The following is a 27,887-nucleotide window of genomic DNA, read 5'->3' as shown; positions in this document are numbered from 1 at the left end:
AAGAACAAAACAGCAGGGAAAATTTTGTGGTAATTTTAAAGTGATCCAGACTTTTCTGCACTGTAAAGTTTGGATTCTTTTGTTCCTCTTATTCTCAAGCAAAAAAGGTCATTAAAATAAATCAGAAATTCTAAAGGAAACAGGGAGACGTTATGACTTGGCCAACAAAAACTTTAGCTATTAGGGATAGTAAAAAAAAAAATAAAAGGTGTTAACAGAAAGTCTGAAGTATGTTTACTAGATATTTTAAAGCCTCTTATAAGGCATGTGTTTCTCAAAGCAAATTTACATAGCAACAGAAAATCATATTCCTAGATCAGTAACTGAAGTGGTAGTCCCGATCATGTACACTAAAATTGAGTTTAGTCCGCAGTGCAACTGACGCCACAGCACTAACATTTTTCCTGTTACATACATTCACTTATCCAGCAAATAAGGTCTTCAGACAACAAATTATCCTTTATAGAAAGAATGTGGGTCAAAATAAATTGCAGCCTGCTTCCCTAACACCATTTTATTTAATGCAAATTATCCAATGCCTGCAAGAATGTTTAAAAGCCTTTGAACCTGTTTTATAAAAATAAGGATAAAATTTCAAAATTAGAAGAGACTATGAGAGACCACCAATCAATGAAGTGCTATTTGGAATAAATACTAGAATTTAGACTAATCCTCAGTCTGATAGCCACGATACATATTGGAATAGACCAGAAATTTTGCATGAATTTGATCACTCACATAGGCAGTTATAGTTTGAAAACAATATTCCTTGCAAGGATTACGAATAAAATATTTTAGGACACAATTGAATTTGAAATAGGTGATGTTTTGAATAGATTTTTGAGTTTTATTGAAATCTTACATGAACAAGAAATTGGAAATACAATCACATCAAAGAACAAATTGTCACGGCTTTGACGTTTAAGCCAAACAAATTTTGTAGGGCAGGTTTGAAAAAGGTGTGAAGTTATAACAATTTAAAAACACAGTTAACCTACTTCTAGGAATGCAAAACATACAATCATAGGTTATTTTCAGTACAAGAAAACTTAAATTTGTTTGCTTTAATTTCTTAAAACTACTAAGACAAAGCACTAGCTTGTATTTTTATTTACAGCATACTCATACTTCTGTGTAATCTATCTCAAATCCAAAAAAAATGAAACTGTCCAAAACCAAAGGTTCTGCAAAATCATGATTTAACAATGTGCTCAGCTTGTTTTGAAGCTAAAAATGAAGCCTGAAACAATAAAAGCACTGTAATCCCCAGAATAAGGGAACTCTGCAAGCCCAATAATGTCCAAGAGCATTTATGAAAAGAGGAAAAAATAAAAAGACTTGAGTATATATATATACACGATAGTGATTTCTTCAGCCCAATACAAATGGCAGCAAACTGCTACTTAAAGATGAAACAGTTAAGCCAATTTTTGTTTCTGAAGAATGTAGTAGATCTAGAGCCAATCGTGTCTTGCCAATATCATTTTCAAGCCCTCACTTGTCTATTTCCACTGTTGCCCATAAGTATCCTGATAAAATTCCTGGTTGTCATTATTGTAACCATAGTTACCAGAATAGTCACCACCTTGCTGAAGCGGCTGCTGAGCGATGGGTTGGGAACCCCAGTTCTGTTGGTTGTTGGTCTGACGACGCTTGGAATCAGGTTGGTTGTACCCGTCTGCCTTTCTCTTGCCTCCTACATTGCCCCCACGATTGCCCCGAGCTCCACGGGAACCACGGCCTCTCTGCTGTTGTGCAGGACCCCCTCTGCCACCCCTAGAGCCTCGTGGTGGTCCCAAAGGTGCCCCCCTCTGTGAATAGCCAGCTCTACCTCTTGGAGGTGGTGCTCCCCGCCCCCTTGGTGGTGGTGGAGCACCTCGCCCTCCCCTTCCTCCTCCTCTTCCTCTTACTGCATAGCCATCATCATAGCCGTAGTAGGGATCTTCATAGCCTCCACGGTAGTCGTGATAATCATAACCATAGTAATCATCATAGTAATCTTCATAGCCATAGTAATCTGGAGGGTAGCCATATCCACCTCTCCCCCCACCACGACCCCGACCTCTAATTGGAGGTGGCATGCGAGGAGGAGGGTGATAGTAATAATCTTCATACCTAACAATGGAGGGAAGGGAGAAAAAGAAAAAACAAATTAGTTTACTTCAACACTCTTCCTGACTTTGTTTTATTAACCTGATCTCCGCTATCAAGTTATTCTCTGTTCAAAGATGTATTTACTAAAATGCAGACTCACGCAGTGCTTCTGGAGGCCTGTCTAGCAGCTTGGCGCTCTTTCCTTTTCTTGTCTGGTGGCTTGGCTAAGACTATTTCAATTTCTTCCCCTTCTATTTCTTTGCCATTCATTTCATCCATGGCCTATACAAAGTTAGGAAAATAAATTTATTTTACAAGTAACAGGACTTTAAAACATGACTACATAAACATATCTGTGCCAGTTAATACACTAATAAACAATTTACTTAAGTATTTTAATTTGCAAAAGATGAATCCAGCCACAAAGTAAAAAAAAAAAACAAAAACACAATGGAAGTCCTTGTCCTTCTCAATCTTACCCTTTTATATGTAAACTATATTGAGAACTAAACTGATGCCCTACTATTATATTAAAAAAGGTAAGAGTTGCATATTGCTGTTCCTTGATGACAAATAACTAACTCTTCAAAGCTTAGCCATACCAAAGCAGCAAATCCACATACGGAGAAAATGCCAGTATCACAAACTTTTCAGGATTCAGATTTTTAAATAGACATATGGCATTCAATATGTAGGTTTTACACTGTTCGTCCATAAAAATTTTAAAGATTTTAAACAAATGAGGTTACTGATGAAGTTAGCAATGAAATTCAACCAAAAACTGACACCAAAAAAGCCTAGGTTTTCCTTACAACACTTAGCCTGGAATATACTTTGGCTAAACAGTTGGAAGCACAGAGCCCAGAAAAAGCCTGGGCTAATGAAAGACTCAAGTACTCACCTGGAAGACAGTAATCAAAAGCATTCTATGCTTTAGTCCTGTATTTACATTGTTCTACCTAAAAGCATCTGCCACACTTCAAGGTTCAGGTAACTCAGTAACAAATATCAACTCCTCATCACAGTTTTTCTGTTTTCTTATACAACCTTTTCTTCTCTGGAACTATATAAATGCTCTATCCATAAAGAGCATTTAGTGATTTACAAGTATCCAGTCAAAGATTAAGTCCATCCTTTTCTAGATACTAATTTTCTCCCTTTACCAGCTTAGTTTTTGGCTACTTCAGCTAAAGAAACTAAATGAAGCTACAGAAGTTTCCTGTCTAAACAAAAGAATGGAGCATCTATTCGCTCACCTGGCCATACCAAAGAATGTGATTCCCAGTTGCTGAACTAGCAATTTTATAGACTCCTTTGACAGACCACCCTACCAGTTTTTATGCACCCATTATTTAATGCCAACGGAATCAAAGGGCTATTTAGAAGGTATAGATTTATTAGTTATCAGTGTTTCATACCACTGGCAATTGCAGAAGGCATACATTAAATTCTGTACTAAGCTGTTAATTTTATAAGCAATATTGTCTAATTAATTATTTGCCATCAAAAACAACCAATAGCCCAGCCGGGCGTGGCTCAGCAGCTGAGCATTGATCTAGGATCCAGGAGATGGAGGTTGAATTCCCAGTCAGGGTACATGCCCGAGGCAGCCGATCAATGACTCTCTCATCATTGATGTTTCTCTCTCTTTCTCTCCCTGTCCCTTCATTTCTCTGAAATCAATAAAGCTATATTTAAAAAAAAAAAACTAAACCAATAAATTCTAACTAGTGAAAGATTCTTCTAAAAGGCACATTTAAAAGCAGTACCCTGGGCAAAGGCCTGAGGTGGGGTAGGACTGGGTGGAGGGGGGCAAAGGAGGGGAAAATGGGCGACCCTCTGTAATAGTATCAACAATTAAAAAAAAAAAAGAAAGCACTACCCTAGGCAAGAAACAAAACTGCTCAACTAAGAGGTGGCACTGCTCCAATAGAACATGTAGAAAGAGGACCAAGCCTGAGTCCCTGAGAACTTTGGATCCATCTTCCCAATTACAAAAAAGAAAAACTTTTATTAGTATTATCCACCCCCTCACCCCCACCTCAACCACTGCCAAAGGAAAGTTTCACCCATCAAAGATGGTGCTGATCCATCATTAACAGAAAGCAGCAGAGTACACTTTTCATTATTATCCTCAAGGAATTAACTATTTTATGCAAGTAATATCTAACACCTATCAAAACTGGCAAAATATAGTCAATACAATTAGAATTCTAAAGTGACTAAAGAAAGGCAAAACTGAAGAACTAACCATTCCCTCAGACTGTATCTACTGAATTGAATTATGCTGTTACTCTATGCAAAGTCACATATGCTACTCAATTCTTTCAAAGGTCTACAAGCCAAGGTAAACAAAGTAGTTATAATACATTCATTACCTGTTTAGTATTTACAGCAGCTAATTACTATAGCTTGTAATATAATATTCCAAGGCATCCTGCAAGCAAAACTTAAGCTTACAAAAACAATAAAGATTAAAAATAACTTGCCTGAGATCACAAACCCACTTTTAGTTATAATCAGACTTTGAAATACGGAGTCTTACCTGTTACACTACTACGACTTAACAAACATTATTAAAAGAAAGATCTAGAGTTCGGCAAAGCTGAAAACCAATTTTATTTCTGTTTTTAAAGGCACTTTATATGTTTATCAAGTTTCAACAGCAGAATTCAAATATCAAGCAAAAAATTTCAAAATTTCTACCTTAACAGCTGCTCCTCTGTCTTCAAAATGAACAAATGCATAATCTTTCAATTTCTTCACTCTTTCGAGTTTTCCAAATTCAGAAAATGACTTTTCCAGAATTTCTTCTGTCACTGTAGTAGCCAAGTTCCTCACAAATAAAACTTTCACCTAATACAACAAATATACAAAATTGGCATTGGTTACTTATTTTTAGCTGGTCTTTCATTAAAGTATTTCTTCCTATCTTCACGGCATAGGCTTTTTTCCTCTAACATATTAAGTGCTAAAAGTGCTATCATAGAAGGTACAAAAACTCCAACAAAATGATTCTGATATTAGTTACTGATTTATATAAATATCGGCTCCTTTTCCTGTCCTATAATTAAAGTACCTAACACTGTGAATAGGACCTTCAAGTAACCATCACATAATTATTACTAAGTTAACTTACAAATTTAACATGGTTCCTAAGTCTCCCTTAACACAAGTTTTTCCTGTGTTTTTTCCCCTACTAGAACCAGGTAAGCCAATTCGAAAGTTCATACAAAAAAATAAACAAGCAAGTATAGCCAGGAGAGATAATAACAAAAATTTTAAATTAACCCTACTAGATACAACAAACCATAATGCTGTAATCATTGAATCAGTGTAGTGTTAATTTGGGTAAAAATAAAATCTAGAAGAAAAAAAAAAAAGGATGGTGAGGAAGGGAGGAAATGAAAGTCCCAATAATGTTTTTTATAACACTCATTGGGGAAGGCTTTGTGACTTAACATTTATAAACTATAAAGGAGAGATGAATTCAACTACAAAAAATAAATGGTTTCTACATGGCAAAAAATACCATAAGTAAAAAAACAAACAACTTATACAATAGTCAATCTTTCTTTTATATCAGAGATCCAAAAAATTTAAAAAAAAATCAACAGAAAAACTGAATAGAAAAATAGGCCAGATCCGTGATTATATGGTTCATACAAAAACACATACAGATGACCCTTAAACATAGTAAAAACTTAAACTCAGCATAGGAAGAGAAGAAAAACCTTAAGGGCTTTGAGAAACCTGGCAAAATCCAGAAGTTTGACCGCACACTATTCCTCGACAAGGATAAGGAAACAATAAGCCCTTGTATCTCGCTGATAGGAGGGTGAAACAGTCCGGCCCACGTACCGAAGGTGAGAATATGGTCATCTTACAAAAACAGATGCATTTACCTGATGGCCCACAATTCTATCCCTGAGAATCTACTCTACAGATATATCTGCACTGTGTCAACTGACATGACACAAGCTTATTCATTACAGAACTACAAATCCAAAAGACTAGAAACGAACCAATGTCCAGCTGGTTGAATATACTACGGTACTTCCACTGAATGGAGTATCATGTAACCAGCACAAAAAATGAGGAAGAGCTCTAAGAGCTGACATGGAGAGATTGCCAGGATACACTGTTGGTGAGACTTTTTTTGATTTCTGAAGCAGGGATCCAACTTACAGTCAAGGTGACAGGCAAGCACTGTGTCACAGTTTAATTGGCAACCTTTTATAATTTCTTTGTGGTACATATAATAATGGTATACCTTCCTTTAGAGCTTATGAAATAGAGTGCTAAATAAAACAAATATAAATCAGTGAAAACAGTATATTACCAGCAACCACTTGTTTAAGCAGCAGGAAAAGAAAGAATATATACTCGTATTGGCCCATGGAAACACTGAAGGATCAATCAGAGACTACTGAAACCGGATGCCTTTAGGGACCGAGGTAGATATGGCAGCTGGGGCTAGGGGTGGAAGTGGGACTTCTCTGTCTATACCTTTCTATAAAACTCTGATTTCTGAGCTAAGGAAATATATTACTTATTCAAACAAAAAAATGAATGTAACCACTGAACAAATTGTTGCCTGAGGTTGAGAGCTCTATGAATAAAAAGGATTTGGGGAGAAGATCTTAATTCAATGAGTGAAAAAAACTGAACATTTTCCACCTCTACCTTTATCCCCTTTATTTATCTCAATGTTGTCAATACTGAAGTATAACTACATCAGACAGGCCTCCACTGATTTTTCTTTTAACTCAACATGGACCATTTTTTTTCTAAGATGAAACCATAACATACTATATAAAAAATTCCTGTTAAAATTGTGTTACAGAAGATATACTTAGGTGCTTAGGTTCTGTTTAATTTTAAAACTGACCCAACTTGGCAAAAGTTCCTCAATAAATTGTAAAACTGATAGAGTGAAGTAAGAGCAGAAGCTTTAGTCTATTGTGTAAACTTCCCCTCAGTAGAAAACAATAAAGAAGTCAGGATTATTCAATCAAGTTTACTCAACCAGTATTGTACAAGATTATAAAAATTCACTCTGAAATTTGTCTCTGATGCAGGAAGAATGGTTACTAGAATAAAATCTTGAGGTTTTCTAACCCTATAAAAAGATTTAGGATAAATTTTAATCTGAAAGGTTACCAGAGGTTATGTGAAAAGTGATTAATAAGCAAATAAGAAGCTATACTTTAGATTTTCTGGGGATTTGATTCCCCTCTTATAATGTGTAATATATCTATGATACTATTTAAAATGTTTTTATAGGATAAGCAATACAGGCTACACTCAGTTTCTACAAGATAGATTCAAAGTTGTAAGGAGTCTGAAGATATTTATCCAATCCTAATAAAATATATCACATCCAAATTCAGTAAGTTTGCCCCACAACACAACTGTAATTAGAACAAGTGAAATTGAAATCAAGCTAGTAAAAAATAAAAAATAAAAATCAGAGCTATTTAAATTCTCAATCCCTTTCCTTGACACCATCTACTCAAGGAATATGCTAAAAAGATACTGAGCAGCACATCTGAGAGCCTCTCTGGTTTTCTCAATGGATCATCTCTGCTTAACACAAATACTTCTTGCCTACAAAAATTTTACCATACTGTCCAGCCGGCATGGCTCAGCGGTTAAGCATCGACCTAGGATCCAGGATACCAAGGTTCGATTCCTCATCAGGGCACATGCCCAGGTTGCTGGCTTGATCCCCAGTCAGGGGCATGTAGGAGGCAGCCGATCAATGACAACTCTCTCATCATTGATGTTTCTCTCTCTCTCCCTCTCCTTTCCTCTCTCTGAAAGCAATAAAAATATATTAAAAAAAAATTTTTTACCATACTAATAGAAACTGGGGCTCTCCTCCAAACTAATCAGAGTGAGAAATGCCGCCTCAGAACCCGGAGGCAAAGACTTCTCATCTAGAAGAATCCAATCATAATTTATGACCATCCAGAGTTGCTGTTTCCCTAAGGGAAAAGACATATACCAAAATACTCAAAAACTCACTAAAAGTGGCAGAGATGCAACTCTAATGTGTCCCTTCAATCTCAGGGCTCACTAAGAATGAGGATTCATGGCACCATCAGTTACCAGGCAAAGATCTTGGCAAAGCAAGGAGAGGACATAGGAGGAAAACATGGTCCCTTTATAGGACCTGCCATACATATTTTGCCACTACCATACCAGCAAACATGATAACTTTGCCTTTCTTCACAGGAACAATACCTTAACCCTAACCTTGATAATTAAAAAAAGAAAAACTTTTTAAAGTAAAAGAAAAAAAATAGCTATAAATCTAAAAAAAAAATTTAAAAAATTCATGGCCATTTAATAAAAGTCACTGTATGGTCAATGAAGATCATAAATCATAATCTCCTACACTTCACCTCTCTCTTTTCTCAGTAAGACCTTGCCTTCTTTCTTTTTAAGCCTCTGTATTCCTCATAATGCCTAACACTAAACAAATTCTCAGTGTGTATAAACCTACTTAATGGAAGGGATTTCATTTCAGTTCCTTTTACACGTTTAATATGCAGGAAAAGGAATGGTTAATGGAAATTCCTGGATACCAAGACAGGCTGTTAAGTTTGGTGTTAAAGCAGGTCCTTGCCTAAATAGTTAAGATCAAGAGCTATAATTTGTCTTTATTAAAAAACTCAAAAAAATCTGAGCTTCATTCTGAGTATAAAATTTAAATGATGACCACACCACCATCCCAAACAGTTGCATTTACCTTAGCCATGACTTCTGGATCTGGTTCTTCCACAGGATCAGCCCATTCAACTGTAACTACATTTCCCCATACTTTTACTTTTCCACTCATCAGCCGGCGTCTGGCTTGTGCTGCTGACTTGTGATCCTCATATTCAAGGAAGCAGAACCCCCGATTCTTCTTTTTGTCATCGGGTTGATGATAGAGAATAACGTCCACCAAACCCTCTGTTAAACCAACAGCCAGATATATAAGCCAAAAGCATCCACCACACATCTACTGATTAGGCAGACCTACATCCACTTGCCAAAAAAACAAAAACAAAACTGAAGAAGCCTCAAAATGATTCACTGCCTACCTAGTAGACAATTAAATCAGTATTATTAGGTATGAGGTCTGGGACAGTATTTTTATGTTCCCTTTTAATTTTAGGGGTCGTAAAGATACAGCCATAAACAACCAACTACTACAGCATTTTGACATATAACATTCTACAATGTTTTACAGTGTTTGATGTAACATGACCTTATAATTTATGAAAACACTACCAAGGAAGTTTAAAATCAAATTATTGATATAAATACAAGAGAACTAAGATTCAACAGCCATGACAAAAAAGAATCCTTGGAGCTAACCTAAAAGTTTTGAGCCTGGCTGGTATTGCTCAGTGGCTGAGCATCAACCCATGAACCACCAGGTCCCCAGTTCGATTTCCAGTCAGGTCACATGTCTGGATTTCAGGCTCGATCCCTGGTAGGGGGTGTGCAGGAGGCAGCCGATTGGTCTCTCTCTCATTGATGTTTCTATCTCTTTATCCCTCTTCTTTCCTCTCTCTCTAAAAACAAAAAAAACGTATCTTTTTTAAAAAGTTAGTTTTAGCAAGAATGAAAATAATTGCTAAATACTGGTGTACCTCTGCTCTGTCTTGTGCCTTCATCTTTCCATGTATGTTCTAGGTAATACCAGCTAGTTCCTACTTTCAAATACTATCTACATCCGTAAGAATGCTTAGATTTTATTTCTAGTCCAGACTTAAAGGCATTTCAAATTTAACAGGTCCCAAATTGCACCACCACTCCCTAAAACTGTCTTCTCTAGACTTTCCTATTTAATACAGTACCATCTCCTGGGTTTCTCAAGCCAGAAATTAAGGACTCATTCTTGATTTCCTCCCTTACTTCATCTCCCCTATCCAATCCCAAACCAATCTACTTTATGTATCTCCACTGCTCAATCTTCTATCTGAACATTAGAAAAGCTTCTACTCTTTACCACCTTCTAAGCCACTACCCATATATTATCCATATATAGCAGTAGAAATAATATTCTGTAAACGTAAAACTGATGTTATTCCCTGCTTAAGACCTTCAAATACCTTCTCATTATACATACACTAAAATCCAAACTCCTTAAATGGTCTACAAAAGTCCCACTTACTTCTTTTCATATAATTCTACCTTTTAAAAACACTGGCCTTGTAGTACTTGAATACACCAAGTTCTTTCTTTCCTTAGAACACTGGCATGCGCTATTCTCTTGGAATGGCTTTGTATGCTCCATGCTCCTCATTCTTCATGTCTTGGATGAAATGTCGCCTTATCACAAAAGCCTGCCATAACCATCAAGTGGGGACAGCAGCTATTCTCTAGTTAAATAGCCTTTCTTTCCTTCTTCACAGGGCTTACCACAATGTGTAAATATTTATTTACTTATTTATTTTTTGGTCTTCTCTCTTTCCCAGAATGTAAGCTCTACGGGGCAGAGAACAGATCTCTCTTATTCACCACTGTATCTTAGCATACAGCACAATATCAACACTTAATAGCACTGGATAACACTTGCTGAAAGAATGAATAAATGGATATAAAGCCAGAAAGAAGTTGGTAGGTAATAAACTGATGAGGGCAAAGAACTGTGCCATTAGGGGTACCTAACCAACAGAATTATGATGAATAGTAGCAGTGGTTACAATGTGGGATGCTAGAGTACAAAATTCCAGAGTGGCAAGGATTTGTGGCAACAAGATCCAGAATGCGACCTGGATGTGGGAGAGCTGAAGTAAAGGACTGGAGATGAGGTGGTCCTAAAACTAGCAGGCTAGGGTATTGGATGGTTCATGTATGGTTAAAGTACTAAGAGTAAGTCAATTTAGGGCAAAAGAGGAAGGCTGTAAGCCAGGAGCAATCTTCAATTAATAAAGACTCAAATTAAAACCAGAAGAGCAATAGATGACAGAATGAAGGAAGGGGAAAGGACAGTATACCTGGATGACAAAAATGTAAAGGAATAGTAGTGTTTTTAAGGGGAAATAACAGTCTAAAACTGTTTCTTTAAATAGCAGCTAGCCTTTAAGATCTCTATCAGCATTTTAAAAAGTGAAATGGAATAAGAAATATCAGACTAAATCATGTATAACAGTAAAAATATGCTTTCATTAAATTTTGTTTCAGTTATATATAAATGTATACAGACCGCTGAAATAAAATGTACTTCTCAATCAATTCCACGAATTTAGAATTTAAAATTTTGAAAAATATGATCTAGATGAGGCAACAGGAAGAGGACAATAATTTTCATCCCCTTAGACCCTATAGTTCACTGAATGTCAGAAGGGAAAAGCCTTCACTTGAAGACAACAGGGCAAAAGCTCTGGCAAAGGCAAGGTTCAATTAAGGTAAAGTGAAGGAAACATTCCAAGATATTAAGGATATGAGGGAACTTGCTTAGTTTGAACCACTATAAAGCAGAAAGGAGGCAATTTAGATGCTGAATAGACATTTAAACTCTTAGATTAATATACATCTCCTACTTTTGCACTTATAAACAATACCACAAATTTCCCAAAATTAACTTCTAAGTACATTTTTGTTTTACCTGTGACTTTACTGAATTCTTCCAGAATGTTTTCTTTAGTCTTATTCTTCGGAATTGATCCAACAAAAAGCCTGTTGTTTGCCACGGAAATGCACACTCCGAGGTGTTTACCAGGGCGGATTTCATAGCTGTCACACTGCAAGGAAGAAAAGAGCCAGACACCCCACAACCACCCCGAACTCAGGACAACTGATCTCAATCTAAAAAATGCAACAATTTAAGGTCAAACACTCCCTGCTTCATGAACTCAAAGAGTTCCCTCAGGCTTGCCATAATATGTGTATTTTAAACTTGTTACAGTCAGCCTCTCATTTTAGTTTGGTTCTGTTAGCCTTCACTGTTCCTCCATATTATAAATGACTCAAAATTATTCTCACTTTATTTTTAAAACTACCTTATTCATATTTTGATTTTATCTATCTAAAAACTTTTCCCATAGATTTTTCAGAAAAAGTACCTTGGAAATGAAATTAGATAGAGACAAGCCATTGGCAAAATAATTATATATAAAGAGCAACAACTATGTTTAATCAATGCAAAATATATTTAGAAGAACTTCACATTCTACACCCACAGAATTCTAAATATATAGGTTTAAACTGTGTTATCAAACACAATAGTTTCAAAATTACATAAAATGATAGCTATGAAAAATGTTTTATTTAAATCACTGTATGATGGTTTCCTTGATAAACTTTAGCTTCTCATGCTTCAACATTACTCACCCATTTATTTACTAAAACACATTATTAAATGAAATCATCCATATGTTACCAAAACATAGAAATAAAGCTTTGAAAACTTCTCAATATTAAATAAACAAACTGTAAGGAAACATCCATAATAAAGACTAAAATCTGGGTCAAGCCAGAAGTGGAACTAATTTAGAAGCAACTAATGAGACAAAAGCCTTGGTGAAACAGGTTACTGTTCTAGAAGGACAAGAACTAGACTAGGTGAGGCCTTATACTATCTGGCAAAAGATTATGCCAAAAAACAATACTGTTAAGTTACTGAGATGGCTTTATCTTAATACAGCAGGAGTGAAGATATACTTAATCTGCAGAACTTAGTTACTACTACTACTCATAAATAAGTACAAAGAGTAAAAGGCCCTAAAAAGGTAATTAATAGAAGACTGGTTATAAAAATAGCAAAAAAGAGAAAGATTAAAGACAGAGAAGACTGAATAATCTGGAAACAAAAATATAGAAAAGAAGAAAATACTAAGAAAATAAATTGTATGATTAGGCTGTGACAAAACAAAACAAAACCAATTCAGAACCATTTCCTGAACTTGTGACAGTACCCTCCCTAAGCCTTCATCACATTTGAAGAATCCTACCATAAAGTTTAACAGCAAGAATTGACATCCTTTCTGCCTAAAATAAAAAGAACTGCAGAAACCAAATATTCAAATTAAACTTTAGGTACTCTAATAACTTTTTAGAATTATGGGAGACTTTCTCTAACACATTAATTCTTGGGTATTTTCATTTCTTTTTTACTTTTATAATCAGGAAATACAGATCAAAGGCCACATACCAGCTCAGTCAATATAAAAACATTCAAAGCAAAAACTAAAGAAAATAAAACAATGTTAACTGCAAACATTTTTAACTAATGTAATTCTCTCAAATAATGACTCGCTAGACAGTAGGTATCTGTTTTGTTATCACATACCAGTTTAACAGCTTCCTGTGCAGCTTCCTTTCCACAGAAGGTGATAAATGCATACCCTCTGTTCTGACCAGACAGTGGATCCATCATAAGACGTAGATCCCAAATGGGACCAGCCTTTTCAAAAAGGGGCACCAATTCATCCTCATATAAATCTCTTGGTATTTTACCTACAAAGACCTGAAATAAAACCTATGTATTAGAATTCTAATGTAAACATTTGATTTTAGACCTATAAAGCCTAACTGCCTTTTCTTTAAGGGGGTGGGGACACAAAGATGGTTAAGGAGGAATGGGGATAATCTGAATCTTGTGAAACTAACTCTAATTTTTATTATAATGACTTTAGGGTCATCAACATAGAACAATATTCTATATTAAAAAATGGAAACTGATTAATAAGAGTGTGCAAAATGTATACTAAAAGTTGAATATTTATAATTTCTTTTCCTCACAAAAACAGAATAAAGGGCAAGTATGTATCTTCATGGAAATATGTCTGCATTTTTATAAAAATAATAATTGAATAAAAGATTAATGTGCTCTTCCTCAAGTTTTCTCAACTCTAAAATTTTTATTATTTAAAACTCCAGGGCTTCAATCCATCTCTTTATCAGAATATTACATTTTAAGGTATATAAAAAATTCACCATATAAAGATCAAATGTTCTATATTAATTAAAATTAAACAGGATTAAGTTATAATATACAATGATAACTTAGAATTAAATAATCAGAAATCCTCAGTATTTATTATCATACCGTAATTTTCTTCAAGTTTCTACCACGGCAACAACATCAAAAACAATCTTTTATGTAAAAACTTTTGTAATTCACAGTCTTAAAGAGTAAATCAGTGTTTGCATGAGACCAATTTTCTAGTGAAACTCTTCTACATCAACATTTCATATTCTGAAAAATAACCTGATTAATGAAGTAGTAACAGCAATCCAAAAGATGTCAAAATTATACTGGATATTAAGTTTCTGATGTTAAGCTCTATAACAGTTGTATTATTGTAACATAATCCTTCCCAAAAAACTGATTCACCTTCACTGCTGTCGGGCAAAACTTTAGGTCTTCTACTGAATCTAGAGCATGATTCTCACACAACAGCTATTCGAATTCTATCTCCTTAAAATCTCCAATCCTCAGTCACTAAATGTCATTTTAAGGTCATCTGGTAAATGCTTATGTCTCTCCACATTTAAAATCTTCAGCCAAAACTCTCCCCTGAATTCCAGACTCATATAAGCAACTGATCATACAACAGCTAGACTTGGAGGTCTAATAGACATCTAACTCATAACATACCCAGAACTGAACTATCTTTCAATCCTGCTAATTTGCTCTTCAATACAGCCTTCCTCATTTCAATAATGGCAACTCCATCCTCCCAGGTGCTCAGGACAGAAGCCATGAAGTAATCCTTGGCTCCTTTCTCTCATATCTCCATATCCAATCTATCAATAAATAGTTAGATTGACCTTCAACATGTCCAGAATCTGATCACTTCTCACTAGCTTCAACTATACCAAACTTGTATTATCAACTCTATAAACAAACATTCATTAACAGTGCATGGCACTAAAAAAAGCTACTGATAAAAGGTGTCCCAAGATAAGAAATACACAAGGATAATTGATATTACTTTTAAAAAGCATTAAAAAAATTTTTTTTATACTGACAAAGTTCTCATTTCTTCTATTGATTTTTAGAGAGAGGAAGGGGAAGAAAGAGAGAGAGAGAGAGAGAGAGAGAGAGAGAGAAACTGACGTGAGAGAAAAACATTGCCTCCCGTAGGTACCCGGACTCTGGGGACCAAAACCACAGGCTGGATTTGTGCCCTGACTGGGAATCGAACCTGCAACCTTTTGGTGTACAGGACAACACTCCAACCAAGCCACCCAGCCAGGGCACGTTTTTGAATACTGTTCAGTTGTAGCCTTTTTAAGCATTTTTAATGTCCTAAGTTAAACTGATCTTGGTTCAACCCCCAGTCGGGGCAAGTATGGGAGGCAACCAATTGATGTTTCTCCCCCACCTTCCTCTCTCTCTAAAATCAACAAAAACATATCAAGTGAAGATTAAAAACAACAACAAATTACGCATCACTTCTTTTAAGTTCCATTTTTAATTAACTAAAATGAAATAGAAACGTTTTCCTTTTATTAATTGGTTGGTCCCTAAGTCTTTTGGACTCCCTCTGAGCTGTTCAAAGTAAGCACTCAGTTGTGTGCAAGTAATCTTCCACCCCCAATCCAGAACCAACAGAAAATGACAAATACCATAACAGTTATTCTTTTACTCACTTGGCATCAAGGCTTGGAAAAAGCTTTGGCTGTCTATTATCTATCCATCAAATACTTTAACAGTAATAGAGGAAGTCCTTTGAAGCTACGGAAGCAATCAACAGAAGCAAGCAGGCAGCTCAACAAAGTCTTTTGAGTACCTACGGGGTTCTTTCATTATCCAGCTCCTATTTGCTGTTTTGCAAACACAGCAGCTTTTCTTTATATATAATTCAATTCAGGTGCTACAAAGTCATATACTTTCAGGTTTCTGTTACTGGTTCTGTAACACTTCCATTAGTAATAAGTCAAAGAATTAGATCTCAATCTGCCATTTCCTCTGAATTCCTAAATAGAACATAAGTGCTTATGCACTTTAAATAATTAAGAACTTGCCCGGCCGGTGTGGCTCAGCGGTTGAGCGTCGACCCAGGAACCAAGAGGTCACCAGTTCGATTCCTGGTCAGGAATCGGGTTCGATCCCCAGTGGGGGGCGCACAGGAGGCAGCCGATCGATGATGTTTCTCTCTCATCGATGTTTCTATCTCTCTATCCCTCTCCCTTCCTCTCTCTCTAAAAAAAAAAAAAATCAATAAAAACATTAAAAAAAAACGAAACAAAAAAATTAAGAACTTATTATATCGCCACGATTCCCACAGATATTACATTTTAGCCAACGGAAACAAAACAGAATTTGATTCCCAAACCAGTTTTACAATAGCAGCTGAATATAAAGACACTATAACCAGACTAGGTCTGAGGGCCAAGACGCACTAAAAAATACATTCCAAAATGAATACCTATCATTCTTGTATATTTCTCAGTTCAGGAAATGCTTAGTAACAATGTCTTATTTAAAGGATTAATTTACAGTAGATTTTACCCAAAGATAAAACCACATAGTCTTCCAATAACTAAATTTTAATACTGTCAAGTCTCAGGCAATGACCATAATTTCAACTTCCTCAATTAAGTGTCAAAAATTTTAATGACACTAATGAAACATAAAAGAACAAAAACACTAATCCTCACAGCATCAAAAATCTACCAGCAACTCAATATATTAAAAACCTATTTAAAAACCTATTTTTTTCCTGTACACCTAATATAAAATATTGACTGTCAACTGTAATTGGGGGGAAAAAAATCCATCGATTTTTATAATTGTCCAAAACTTTAATTTTTAACAAGTATAGGTCAAATCTCATGAAATCTAAGTTTATAGGAGGACTCCAAAACTTTACAAATTCCTTGACAGGAGTAGCTTAGGCTGGTGATCTCATATAGGGATTTTGCTACAATATCTACTGTATGTAATGATATCTAATATATAGGAAAATGCATCTTTCTCCTAAATAAGTAATGCAATAAAAGAGAAAGATACATATTTTACAATTAGCATACCAATTATTTGTTTCTAACTGGATACACAAAATAGTTTCCTATTCAATTGCTCAAATGCTTTGAGTGATATCTTAGAATACTAGCAAACTCTTCCTTATCCATGTAAAGCAAAGATAAAACAAGTCTCCATTAATGAAACCAATCTAATGGGCAAAAAAGTTCATTTCTATAATTATGAAATATATACAACCAATTTAATTTACACCAGGCTGCATTGAGCATTGTGAAGAACATAACAGTATTATATAGACTTAATTTTTATTCCTAAGGATTTTATAACTAGTTGAAGAAATATGACTAAGATCAATGTAATAATTGGTAAACACTAACACGGATATCACATGCTGAATGGTATAATATAGATAACTTTTTCAAAGTGTACTCCCTCTTGGAACTTGTTCCAGGCTGCCTCAAGAACAAAGAAAAGATAAAAGAGCAATTCCATTTTAATCGTTTTATATGGAGGATTTAACATAAAAAAAATCCCACTACTAAGAACAAAATTTAAAACCATTAGAAATAAATACATAAGCTGTAGAAGTCCAAGTAAGAAAGTTGAACTATTTTTATATTGTTTAAAAATATAAATGTAGATTTGAAAGGGTTCACTACATAAGCAGAATGTTAAAGATGAAGGATAATGGAGGGGTTAAGGAGAGGACAAGGGTAGAAAAAAAGGGGAGGGGGCCAAGTTATTATTCACTTGTACAATATGTTTCAATGACATTTGTTCCTACAAGGAACACAGATGCTTCGAGTCCCAATTCCAACTCTATCAATTATTATATAACATTAAATAATTTGGGTTTTTTTTTAATTTGTATTTATTGATTTTAGAGAGAGAGGAAGGGGGAGAGGGAGGGAGGGAGGAAAAGAGAGAGAGAAACATCAATTTGTTGCTCCACCTCCCCATGCATTCACTGGTTGATTCCTGTATGCACCTCAGTGATGGAACCCACAACCTTGGCGCATCCGGACCACACTCCAACCAACTGAACAACCCGGCCAGGACAGTAATTTACTTTTTTAAGAGACTCCAAACAATTATATGTAGCTGACTCAGGTATCATGGAAAATAAAAATGCTTAGAGCCCTTTTAATAATGCAAATAGAATATTAATTGTAATAATGTTTAAAAGAAGTTCAAGAAACAGAGACCTGTGGATATGAACTCCATTCTCTATACAGACAATACTAGAATTAGTTCTGATATAGATGTAAAAAGTTACATTAAATGGTGATGTCTGTTCAGTCACAAAGTCGAAATAATAATCTACAAACTGGAAAGATTTTGACAAACAGCTGAAGAACACTTACTTCTGTTCCAATCCCTGGTTGCATGCCAGAGTACACACTGTCTGGTGGAGGGCCACCATACTTCCTCTGTCCTGTGGTTACATCCAGAGTATAACCAGTCCTCTCAAGCAAGGCCTAAAGATAATTATACATCTGTTTATACTTGAATATTAAATATCACACACAAATCAATATATTAATATTTTCCAAAAGGCACTCCAACTTGTTAGGCTATGTATTTTATTTTCTTTCTTTCTTTTATTTTAAATATATCTTTACTGATTTCAGAGAGAGGAAAGGAGAGAGGGAGGGAGAGAGAGAAACATCAATGATGAGAGAGTCACTGATCGGCTGCCTCTTGCATGCCGACTGGAAATCAAGTTCGCAACCCAGGTATGTGCCCTGACCGGGAATTGAACCCCGATTGCCTGGATCCTAGGTCAACGCTCAATCGCTGAGCCACGCCTGGCCGGGCTAGGCTATGTATTTTATAAGTAGGTTAAAAAAAAAAAAAAAAGTCAAAATTCACACTGGTTCCTCTTACACATATTACTACCACTTTACTTTACTTCGCCTTTCCATACATTTAATGGAAAGTGTTACAGGGAAATTAAATCTCTACGGACACACCACTTTTTTGTTAGGAGAATAGAAATAGGGGGCAAGGATTATTAAAAATTCAACATAAGCTGATCCCAGGCTACCAATTCATACTTACGTACCACAGTACCTCATTTTGCACACCCTCTACTTCAATTAGACTTCTTTACTTTCTTGTTCCCTTTATATGCCATAATTATATCTACCAGTTATGCTTTGCAAATAAAGTGTTCTCTATACTTAAAAAATCAAGTCTGCTTGGCCGGCTTTGCTCAGTGGTTGATTGTGGACCCATGCACCAAGAGGTTGCTGGTTCCATTCCCGGTAAGGGCACATGCCCGGGTTGCGGGCTCAATTCCCAGTAAGGGGCATGCAGGAGGCAGCCGATCGATGTTTCTATCTCTCCCTTCTCCCTCTCCCTTCCCCTCTAAAAATCAATAAAAACATTTAAAAAAAAAAGAAAATCAAAAGTCCTACCTCTTATGCACCTTATCCCATTTACTGTTTCTGACATCTTCCTACTCTTTCTATTGTACTCAAATAATTTAACCTGTTTTGTTTGGTCCTTTCAATTTGTATTCCACTCTTGTTATACCTTAAGCTCTGTAAGAACCAGTCAATTTTTCATATAGCACAGACTCAAAATATTTGGCAATTACCAAATCAATATACTCAGGTTTCAAAAAACTCATGTTTCCTAATTTCCAACCTTCCTCACATTATATTAGGTACTAAGGGGAATCACAGGAAAAAAATGCATGTCCTTGCCCTCAAAGATTGTGCTTATATGAAACGCCTACAGAACAAAGACACCATGGGGGGAAAAAGAAATGCAATCTACCTAGAAATAGGAGTTTTACACTTAAGGTTTTTAAAATTATACAATGTCAGGGCAACAAGGAATTTTAGAATATCCCCAAGTTTAGTGGTTTTCAAAAATATTTTTGGAGAAACCCTGGGATACCAGTTACCTTAGACCTTCCAATTTTTTACCTTTGACTCAAACAGAACTGCTCTCCTTTCAAACATAGAAATACATGTAATATATAAAACATACATAATACATACATTACATATTTATACATGATGGTACTTGCATAATGTAATATACATATATTACATATACAGCATACACCTTGCTAAGAGCAAATAGTCAGTTTTAGTGCAATAATAAAGGCCTATTCAATGAACAGTAGGCCCTAGCCAGTTTGGCTCAGTGGTTAGAGCATCGGCCTGTGGCCTGAAGGGTCCCAGGTTTGATTCCAGACAAGTGCACATACCTCGGCTGCAGGCTCCATCCCCACCCCCGGTCCAGGTACAGTGGGAGGCAACCAATCAATGTGTCTCTCTCACATCGATGTTTCCCTCTCTGTCTCTCCCTCTCTCCCTTCCACTCTCTCTGAAAAGCAATGGAAAAACATCCTCGGGTGAGGATTAAAAAAAAAAAAAAGAACGGTAATTTTTTTAAAAAAAAAACAACTATTACATCAAATAGAATTTTCACATATTTAATCATTTTTAAAATGTAAGAATGGAATTATGTCATTTTATAGGTAAGGGGATAAAGGTACAAAGGAGCTCTATAAAAGCTAATTATATGGCAGAAACTACAATTTATACTTCCTATTTACATAAAACTGAACAACTTCAACATTAAATAACTATTTCATATTGAAAAGTCTATCACTACAGCAAAAGATCAATACCCATTTAACTAAGGAATTAGGTTCACTGGTCTTTCACTAACTGCCCTATATTTACCTTTCATAGCAGTTTATCTATATAAAATAATAGTAATAATAATGGCTCATAGTTATATAGTTTTTGCTACATTCCAGGTATTATTCTAAGCACTTTCCATATCTTAACTCCTTTAATTCTCACAACTCTGTGAGGTAGGCACTATTACTATTCCCAGTTTATAAATAAAATGACAAATGAAAATTCAAGAGGAAGAAAGCAGTTCTAAAAACACCTTTTTACCAAGAGAAAAGAAACAAAGTGCTTGGAAAGAAAATGAACCAGAGACATGACTGGATTGATCCAAAAACCTATTTTAGAAGTGTCAATAAATACATATCATTCATAGCCCAAAGAACAAGGAATGAGGGCAAGTCTGAATCAGTGTTTTTCACCAAACATACAATTAAATGTTTGCCTCCAAAATTCTTATGTATCTTCCCCTAAATTATTTCATTTCTAAACACTATTTTTTTTTAAAGTGGAACTATAAGAACTGTTTTTAGGAAATAAGAAGCATGAGATCTCATCATTAAATTTTATTTTATTACCAAGTCAAGTTTTACCTTGATCTTTGCTTCATCAGGTCCCTTTGTAGACTCTTGCACCTTGCTCCCCTGTTTCTCCCTTTGCCTGTAGGTCTTCATAACTCCACATAAAAATGCACTTTTGTTCTAGAATAGGCAAATAATTCAATGCAAAACAATTACCAGGAATCGTTGAAGGGTCCAATACATAATGAAATTTAATTTCAGAAGACCAGAATCTTATCAAAACATTTACTCATTTATTCACTCAATAAATATTTGCTGAGTGGTTACTATGTGCCAGAGAATGGAGCAGAAAAGCAGCAAGACAGCCTTCCACTTGTTGATATCTAAATACATCTGGCCTATCTTTGCCAGATGTTCTGAAACTACTTCTCCCACCTATATTATTTCCCTTCAAGATAACAAAACAAGATTAAATGATCCAAATATTTAAAAATCTGAGTAATTTAAACATGTAAAAAACTATTAACAATTAGCAAACTTTGATTTTAAGTTTTTAAAGTAACTTACTGCAAACAAAGGAGTGGGGGTATATTTTTACTTTATACTTGCGTTTCTGAAAACTCTTTGCCACAAGGAGGTGTTTTTTCCCCCCTTAAACTAATTTTTTAAAAGAAGCAGAGGTAATCACAAACAAAAAAATACCACTACTCCACAGGAAAAAAAAGCAATAGTAAAATAATTTCAGGTCATTAGTTGCTCAAAGACATTTCTGAGTAATAGCCTTACCTGAACATGTGATAAGTCACTTTCCTTGAACTGTTGTAGTACAGACAGAGCTCCTTCTTCATTAAATTCCCTGAGAGCATCAATTGCTCTTTCATCAAGATCCACATAAGCTACCAATCCTACAAATTAAATTGAAAGGGGGTAACATTATTGCAACAAAAGGTATAATCTGAACTGTGCTATCAATGTTTAATGAAGAACAACTACATTCAGTACTATCACTAACAAATTACATTTTCATTTAACTATATGCATACAGGCAGCTATACAAATAGTATGTAGAAAGCTCAAGAGTACAAATATGAAAATAAAAGATAAAATGTCAATAACTAGAAACATGAATTTCAATCCCCATATCCCACAAAAAATATAAAAATCCTAACCCCACTTCCCAATGCTCAGAAGGTTTAAGTCTTGGAAGTTAAATCTGATGTACACACTGTACTACAGATTAATAAGCATTATTAATACAACAAATTCTGGTTTATGTTACAGTGGTAAGAACACACTGTATTTTCCAAGGATCAATCTTCAAATTATATGGACCGTTGTAGTTGTTGCTAACCACACAAAAGGTGGGGGTTAAAATAAGAAAGAACCACTTTTACTAAGTCATTCTTTCCGCTCTCCAAAAAGTATCAAAGGCTCTTCCTTAGCACCAACGATAACATGAAAACACACATTGTTTATCAAAGCATCTACTTTGCTGCAGTCAGAATGTGGAAAGGCAGAACTTTAAGCTCTTCTACAAATGCAAGTGCAGCTTGGTTGGTCAATTCTGAAAGTCATATTTTAAGGCATTTTTTATTCTTCTGAAGTGTCAAGTTGAGATTTAAAAGATGCTGTGGCATTCACAACACTGTTCAACAATGACAATTTTTTTTCAAATGGCATTAAGTACTTCACTATGGACTTACAAGTAAACAATACAGAAAATATACGCTGCATTCTGTATATGTAGTATATTTAACTGCACACAGAACATCCACTAAGTTTAAAATATAATTATAAAATTAAGTCTGTTAAGTGTTATATTTCTCTCCATATATGTGTAAGGAATATATTTCAGAATTGATCCTATGTAAAATGGAAATATTTGGCAGATTAAAACCCCCAAGTCCATATGAACTAACATCAAAAGTGACTCCATTTAATAAAGCAAAAAATAACTTTATTCCATACAGTAAATATATTTTAAATAAATGTAATGCCACTTGCAAAGCTACCTTTAAAAAAATGTTGCCATGATTTGTTTTAAAAGCTCAAAATGAGCATGTCTAAATAATTGGAGTTTCCTTACTTGAATATTCCATATCACCACCCAAAGCCACACCTCAGGACACCCATCAATCCATTCTATCAATCCAACCCTACACTTAAACCATCAGCCTTTTATCATAACCAAACACTCTACAAGAGAGCATCTCTAAGCAGATCACTGCCAATTCTCTATGGCAGAAAGTCACAGAAAGTTCCTTAGGACAGATTTTTCAAATGGGACCATCACTCAGGAGTAATTTTTAGGCATCATTTTAATGTATGAAATTATCCTGAGCTTTTCATACTTAAAATAAATTTTAAGGACAAAAAAACCCAATATATGTCACTATGTTACTTAAGACACATTTGTGAGACAATTCAATTCTCTCTCCCAAAATCTGGATAGGCACACAAAACACTAAGGAAGAAAGTTTCCATCCATGGCCCCAAAGGGGGAGGACACATTTATTTATGAACAACACTCTCTAAGGGTAAATATTTCTCTCCCTTTTTAAAACTTCAAACCACTTACAACCAACCATATTAAGATGTTCAAATTTGCTTAAGTACTTAACCTTGGGACTTCTAGATTTAAAAAAGCAGCTGTTACAAACCAAACACTTCCATATTACTGAGAGATGTGAATTTCTGTCTAATAGAACTAGACAGGCACAAACTCTCAAGGAGTCTGACATTTATTATCATTTCAGACAATAGTCTAACCAGTCCTCTTATTATGCCACCTAATCAGACCTAAGCTGATTTAACAATCACTTTAAGAAGCTAAAAGTAGAAAAGTAAAAGCAATATGATGACTAATTTAAATTAAGGAAAAAAAAAATTTGGTATGCTGAAACATACATTTTAATTGGTGGTAAATCTGAGACAAATTGATGCACTGTTCTGAAACAACTAAGACTACATATTCAACACTAAGGCTTCAAAATAATGAGGTAAGAATATCAAAGTCAAACCCAATATGCCCTCAATGAAGGGAAAGTAACATTCAGCTCTACATAGATCAGAAACAATAGGTATTATTTAACCTTAAAATTCAAAGTGGTTTGCCCTCACTTTCATAACCAGTCAGAAACAAGAAATGCATATTATACCTGTCTGAAATATTTCATCAAGTCTTTCTGCCACCTTCTGTGGGAGGCCTGCCTCTATCAGTGTCTTGTAGTGTTCTGTGTGAGTTACACTGGAAGTATCCATTGGTTCTTCCTCTTCTTTTAACTGTACCGCATTACCATTCACCTGATTAGCCATTTTATTATGCTGCTGGAAAAAATTCAGGAGCTATATTACATTAAGCCAAAAATAACTAGTTTGTAGGACAATGCATGATTTATCTAAACTAATTTGTATACATGCTGCTAATAACCTCTATCAAAATAATATTTTATGCCTTTTGTGATGTATCTGACCTAAATTTGCAATAACAATCCTGTAAAAACCATTGAAAATGTACATGGAAGCATTAGATCTTTAAGGAACTTCATGTACACTAGGTTAAATAAAGGCTTAAATTTACTTAAGGTAGAATCACTGATTAACAAAAGCAGCTGTTGTGTCCTGACAAGTATATCAACAAATCACCAGAAAATCCTAAAAAGCCCCTCAGCACTCAATTCTTATACCGTTTTATAAAGTTTGGTTTAAAAACATAATGAACACCCACACACCACTTAATCAAGGTTTAAGAACATTCAAATTTTCCTAGCTCTGCTTCAAATCCAAGATAGGTGTGAGACAAATGCCCTGCTGTCTCTAATTCAACACACTGGTGGTTTGGGTTTTCTCCACCTCACATAAAACAAACAAAAAACACAACTTGACATTTTTTGCTCTAAAATTAATTTGCTATTCCCATTCACAGATTTAAAAGAAAAAATGACCAAGTTTTAAAGCTAAAAGATTGTTTTAAGTCCACATAAAATACAAAGTGAGCTATAGCAGAGGTTGCTTTATAGAAAAATAATCATGGGTACATATTGAATTTTTCACATCAGTAAAAATAAAGCTGCAAAAACATAATAAAGAATGGACAACTAACTTCTTCCAAATAGTTTCAACAAGCATTACTTAACTAGGATAAACTTAAGTCAGCTGTCTCAGATTAAACTACCCAAATCATTTTGTACGTTCAACCTGTATGTAATGTTGAAATGAACCAACTCACTGAAGAGATTAAATAGTAAAACCATACAAGGCCAGTCTCTGTACTGCCTCAAAAGACAGAGAATTAAAGTGCATTTGTCTGTGGTGAAATTACAATGTGATGAAGATAATAAGCAGCAGAATAGACATTGCAACAAATACTGAAATAAAGAAAATGAAGGTGGATCTCAAGAAAAAGCCTACTTTTCTTGATGAAACTCAAGATACCTAGACACCTATAAAAAAAATACAAGTTTCCTAAAAAGCACTGTAACTCATAAGATAACCACACTTCCAGATTGCTTATCAAACACTGTGCAAATGCACCAGGTGCTGTTTTCAGACTTAAAACAACTTCTTTTTCATTTCGAAGTCCACTAATATTTAGTTGAAGTTAATGAAAAAGGGAGGAAGACTGCGAGGAAGGAGGTAATAGAGTAGGAAGAGAGGAAAATGCAGAAAGGGGTACTCTGAAATGAGATAATATCATGACTTCTTATGATTACAAATCATTAAGAATTGATAGCCCACTAATTATACAGGCAGATTCTGGGTTGATAAATGTTTCTCAAGGCAAGCCTCAAATTCTGATGAAGTGGCACATTTTTTTAATGTTTTTGTTAACATTCAAAACTGGCACACTTTTGATCAAAAAAACTACTGATAGTGTAAGATGAATACGTTTACTGATTAGTAACAACCTATTTCTAGAAAGATGCATCCTAAAGTCCAAAGTCTCTTTGAGAACACACAGTTCTATTTTCCCATGCTCCCCCACCCCCAAATACGACCGTAATAAGATCAGAACTCAGACTTTCTCAGTATCACAAGACCCTTATAGTATTGCAGCTGGAAATACTATTAGTCACAGAAAGAGCAAATTTTTAACAGAAAAGTTCAATGAACATCTGCTAAGGTGGTATGTTTTTTTAAAGTATATGTAAAGCAAAAAGACAAGTTGCATATTAAGGACAAGAGAGAAATATTAATGACTACTACTTTATTGCAAAGGCTCTCTGCAAGTTGATCCGGAAATTGGTTGAAATTTTCACACACACAAAATCGTAAACTTCAACCAGAAAATGTAAAATCATTAATTAGACTCTAGAAAATAAAACCTTTCAGATCAAGGAAAAAATCTGTCTTCAAGCCAAATACAATGTGCTCATTTTTTTATTTTTTTTAAAAAAGACTTTTAGGTCACATGAGACCACTTAAAACTCTTGTGTCAATTCAACACAAAGCCACACAGCCAAACCATATTTCTGATGCAGCAAATATACTAATGTGACTGGAGTCATTTGACCTAAGCATTTTTGTAAAAAGTAGAAATTTCATTGAGATTTAAATAAGGGCTGCTGGGAGATTTGGGAAGTCAGCACTAGCACCTCCCTGACTTTTTCTAAGCATCTCTCTGCAAATTCTTCACATTAAGAGACGGGTTGTAAAAGAATCAAGGCAATGAAAACTAACGGTTATCTCACGGTTTAAGAGTGTCAAGCCCTTATCCTCTGACTGACTCGTGAGACATCAATTCAGCCTCTGGAGAGACAGCAAAATCTCAGACAGGCAGTGTGAAAGGACTGGACCTTTCAAGAACCCCGTGGCTGCTAAGTTGTAAATGTTGGCAATACGCTTACTGCTGTTTATGAAAAAGAATCGCCTTTGCAATTTAGCGCGCCTAAGGTTCTTAGCATTAAGTCTCAGGCGCCGCGGGAAGCCTAAGTTTCGCGGCCTCTACTAGTCATTTTTTCCTTCAAATCTCGGCTCGCAGCATGCAGAACAGCGGGGAGGCTTCCTACACACATCGGCCATTCGGCGTCTGCTCCCCACAAAAGTTTTCTCTGGGCTCCAGCAACCCGGGGTTTGCATCCCGCCCTGTGCCCACCCCACCCCCTCACACCCGTCGGGACTAGCAACACACCCCGCTCGCGGCGAGGCCGGCAGAGTCGGGAGCGAGGCGGCCCCGGCAGGGAGGAACGATGGGGCTGCGGGCGCCTCAGGCCGCCGGCGGGCCGGCCGCGTGGAGCGGCGGGCGGAGGCGGGAAAAGCACTGTCTACCGCCGGAGGGCGCCCGGCGGGCCGGACCGTGGGCCGGAGGTTGGAGGGGCCGGGGGAGAATGAGCGAGGGCGAGGAGGCGCCTCGGCGGGGCTAGGCCCTCAGCTGTGCGGCGGGACCAAGCAGAAGCCGCCCCCAACCCATCCCCACCCCCACCCCCGGGCCTCGGTGCGAAAACGCAACTGGGGACCAGGCGCCGAGCCGGGGTCGGGTCGAATCGGGGCTCCCGGCCCCTCCCCCCACGAGCCTGGGCGAGACTCACCCGGGAAGAGCAGGGGCCGGCGGCCAGGCCCGTGAGAATCAGCGCGAGGCGCTTTGAAAACGACTAGAAATGGCGCGCGCGCCACCCCCTCCCCCCGTCATGGACAGAGCTGCGATCCCGGCAGCACGCGGGGTTTCCCGGAACTGCTTCC

The 27,887-nt window shown here is 36.0% G+C and overlaps 1 protein-coding gene across 4 annotated transcripts; it reads right to left on the bottom strand.

Annotated features, from left to right (window-relative positions):
* Positions 1-824: 824 nt before the first annotated feature.
* On the bottom strand, positions 825-27,887 carry HNRNPR (heterogeneous nuclear ribonucleoprotein R). Of its 4 annotated transcripts, none has more exons than XM_081144153.1 (11): positions 27,737-27,887; positions 24,368-24,536; positions 21,996-22,114; positions 21,282-21,389; positions 18,397-18,510; positions 13,388-13,564; positions 11,705-11,840; positions 8,852-9,057; positions 4,801-4,950; positions 2,255-2,376; positions 825-2,115 (listed from the first exon to the last, which is right to left on the bottom strand). In XM_081144153.1, exons 2-11 carry the CDS (start codon positions 24,522-24,524, stop codon positions 1,503-1,505), a joined length of 1,902 nt encoding a protein of 633 aa, XP_081000279.1. In that variant the 5' UTR covers positions 24,525-24,536; positions 27,737-27,887; the 3' UTR covers positions 825-1,502. The 4 variants fall into 4 exon arrangements, with proteins under 4 accessions (XP_081000279.1, XP_081000278.1, XP_081000280.1 ...); XM_081144152.1 differs by having other exon boundaries at positions 24,368-24,533; positions 27,737-27,883; XM_081144154.1 differs by lacking the exon at positions 27,737-27,887 and adding an exon at positions 27,340-27,361 and having other exon boundaries at positions 24,368-24,533.

This window comes from Miniopterus schreibersii, assembly GCF_964146895.1.
Source record: "Miniopterus schreibersii genome assembly, chromosome: 8".
Taxonomy (NCBI): domain Eukaryota; kingdom Metazoa; phylum Chordata; class Mammalia; order Chiroptera; family Miniopteridae; genus Miniopterus; species Miniopterus schreibersii.
This window is presented reverse-complemented; position numbering and strand designations above follow the sequence as displayed.

Coding starts and splice junctions, on each gene's coding strand:
- HNRNPR (XM_081144153.1), bottom strand. CDS start 24,524: ATGGCTAATCAGGTGAATGGTAATGCGGTACAGTTAAAAGAAGAGGAA. Junction 11,841..13,387: donor CACAGGAAGCTGTTAAACTG/GTATGTGATAAC, acceptor TCTTCCTTGCAG/TGTGACAGCTATGAAATCCG. Junction 2,116..2,254: donor CAGGCCTCCAGAAGCACTGC/GTGAGTCTGCAT, acceptor CTCCATTGTTAG/GTATGAAGATTATTACTATC.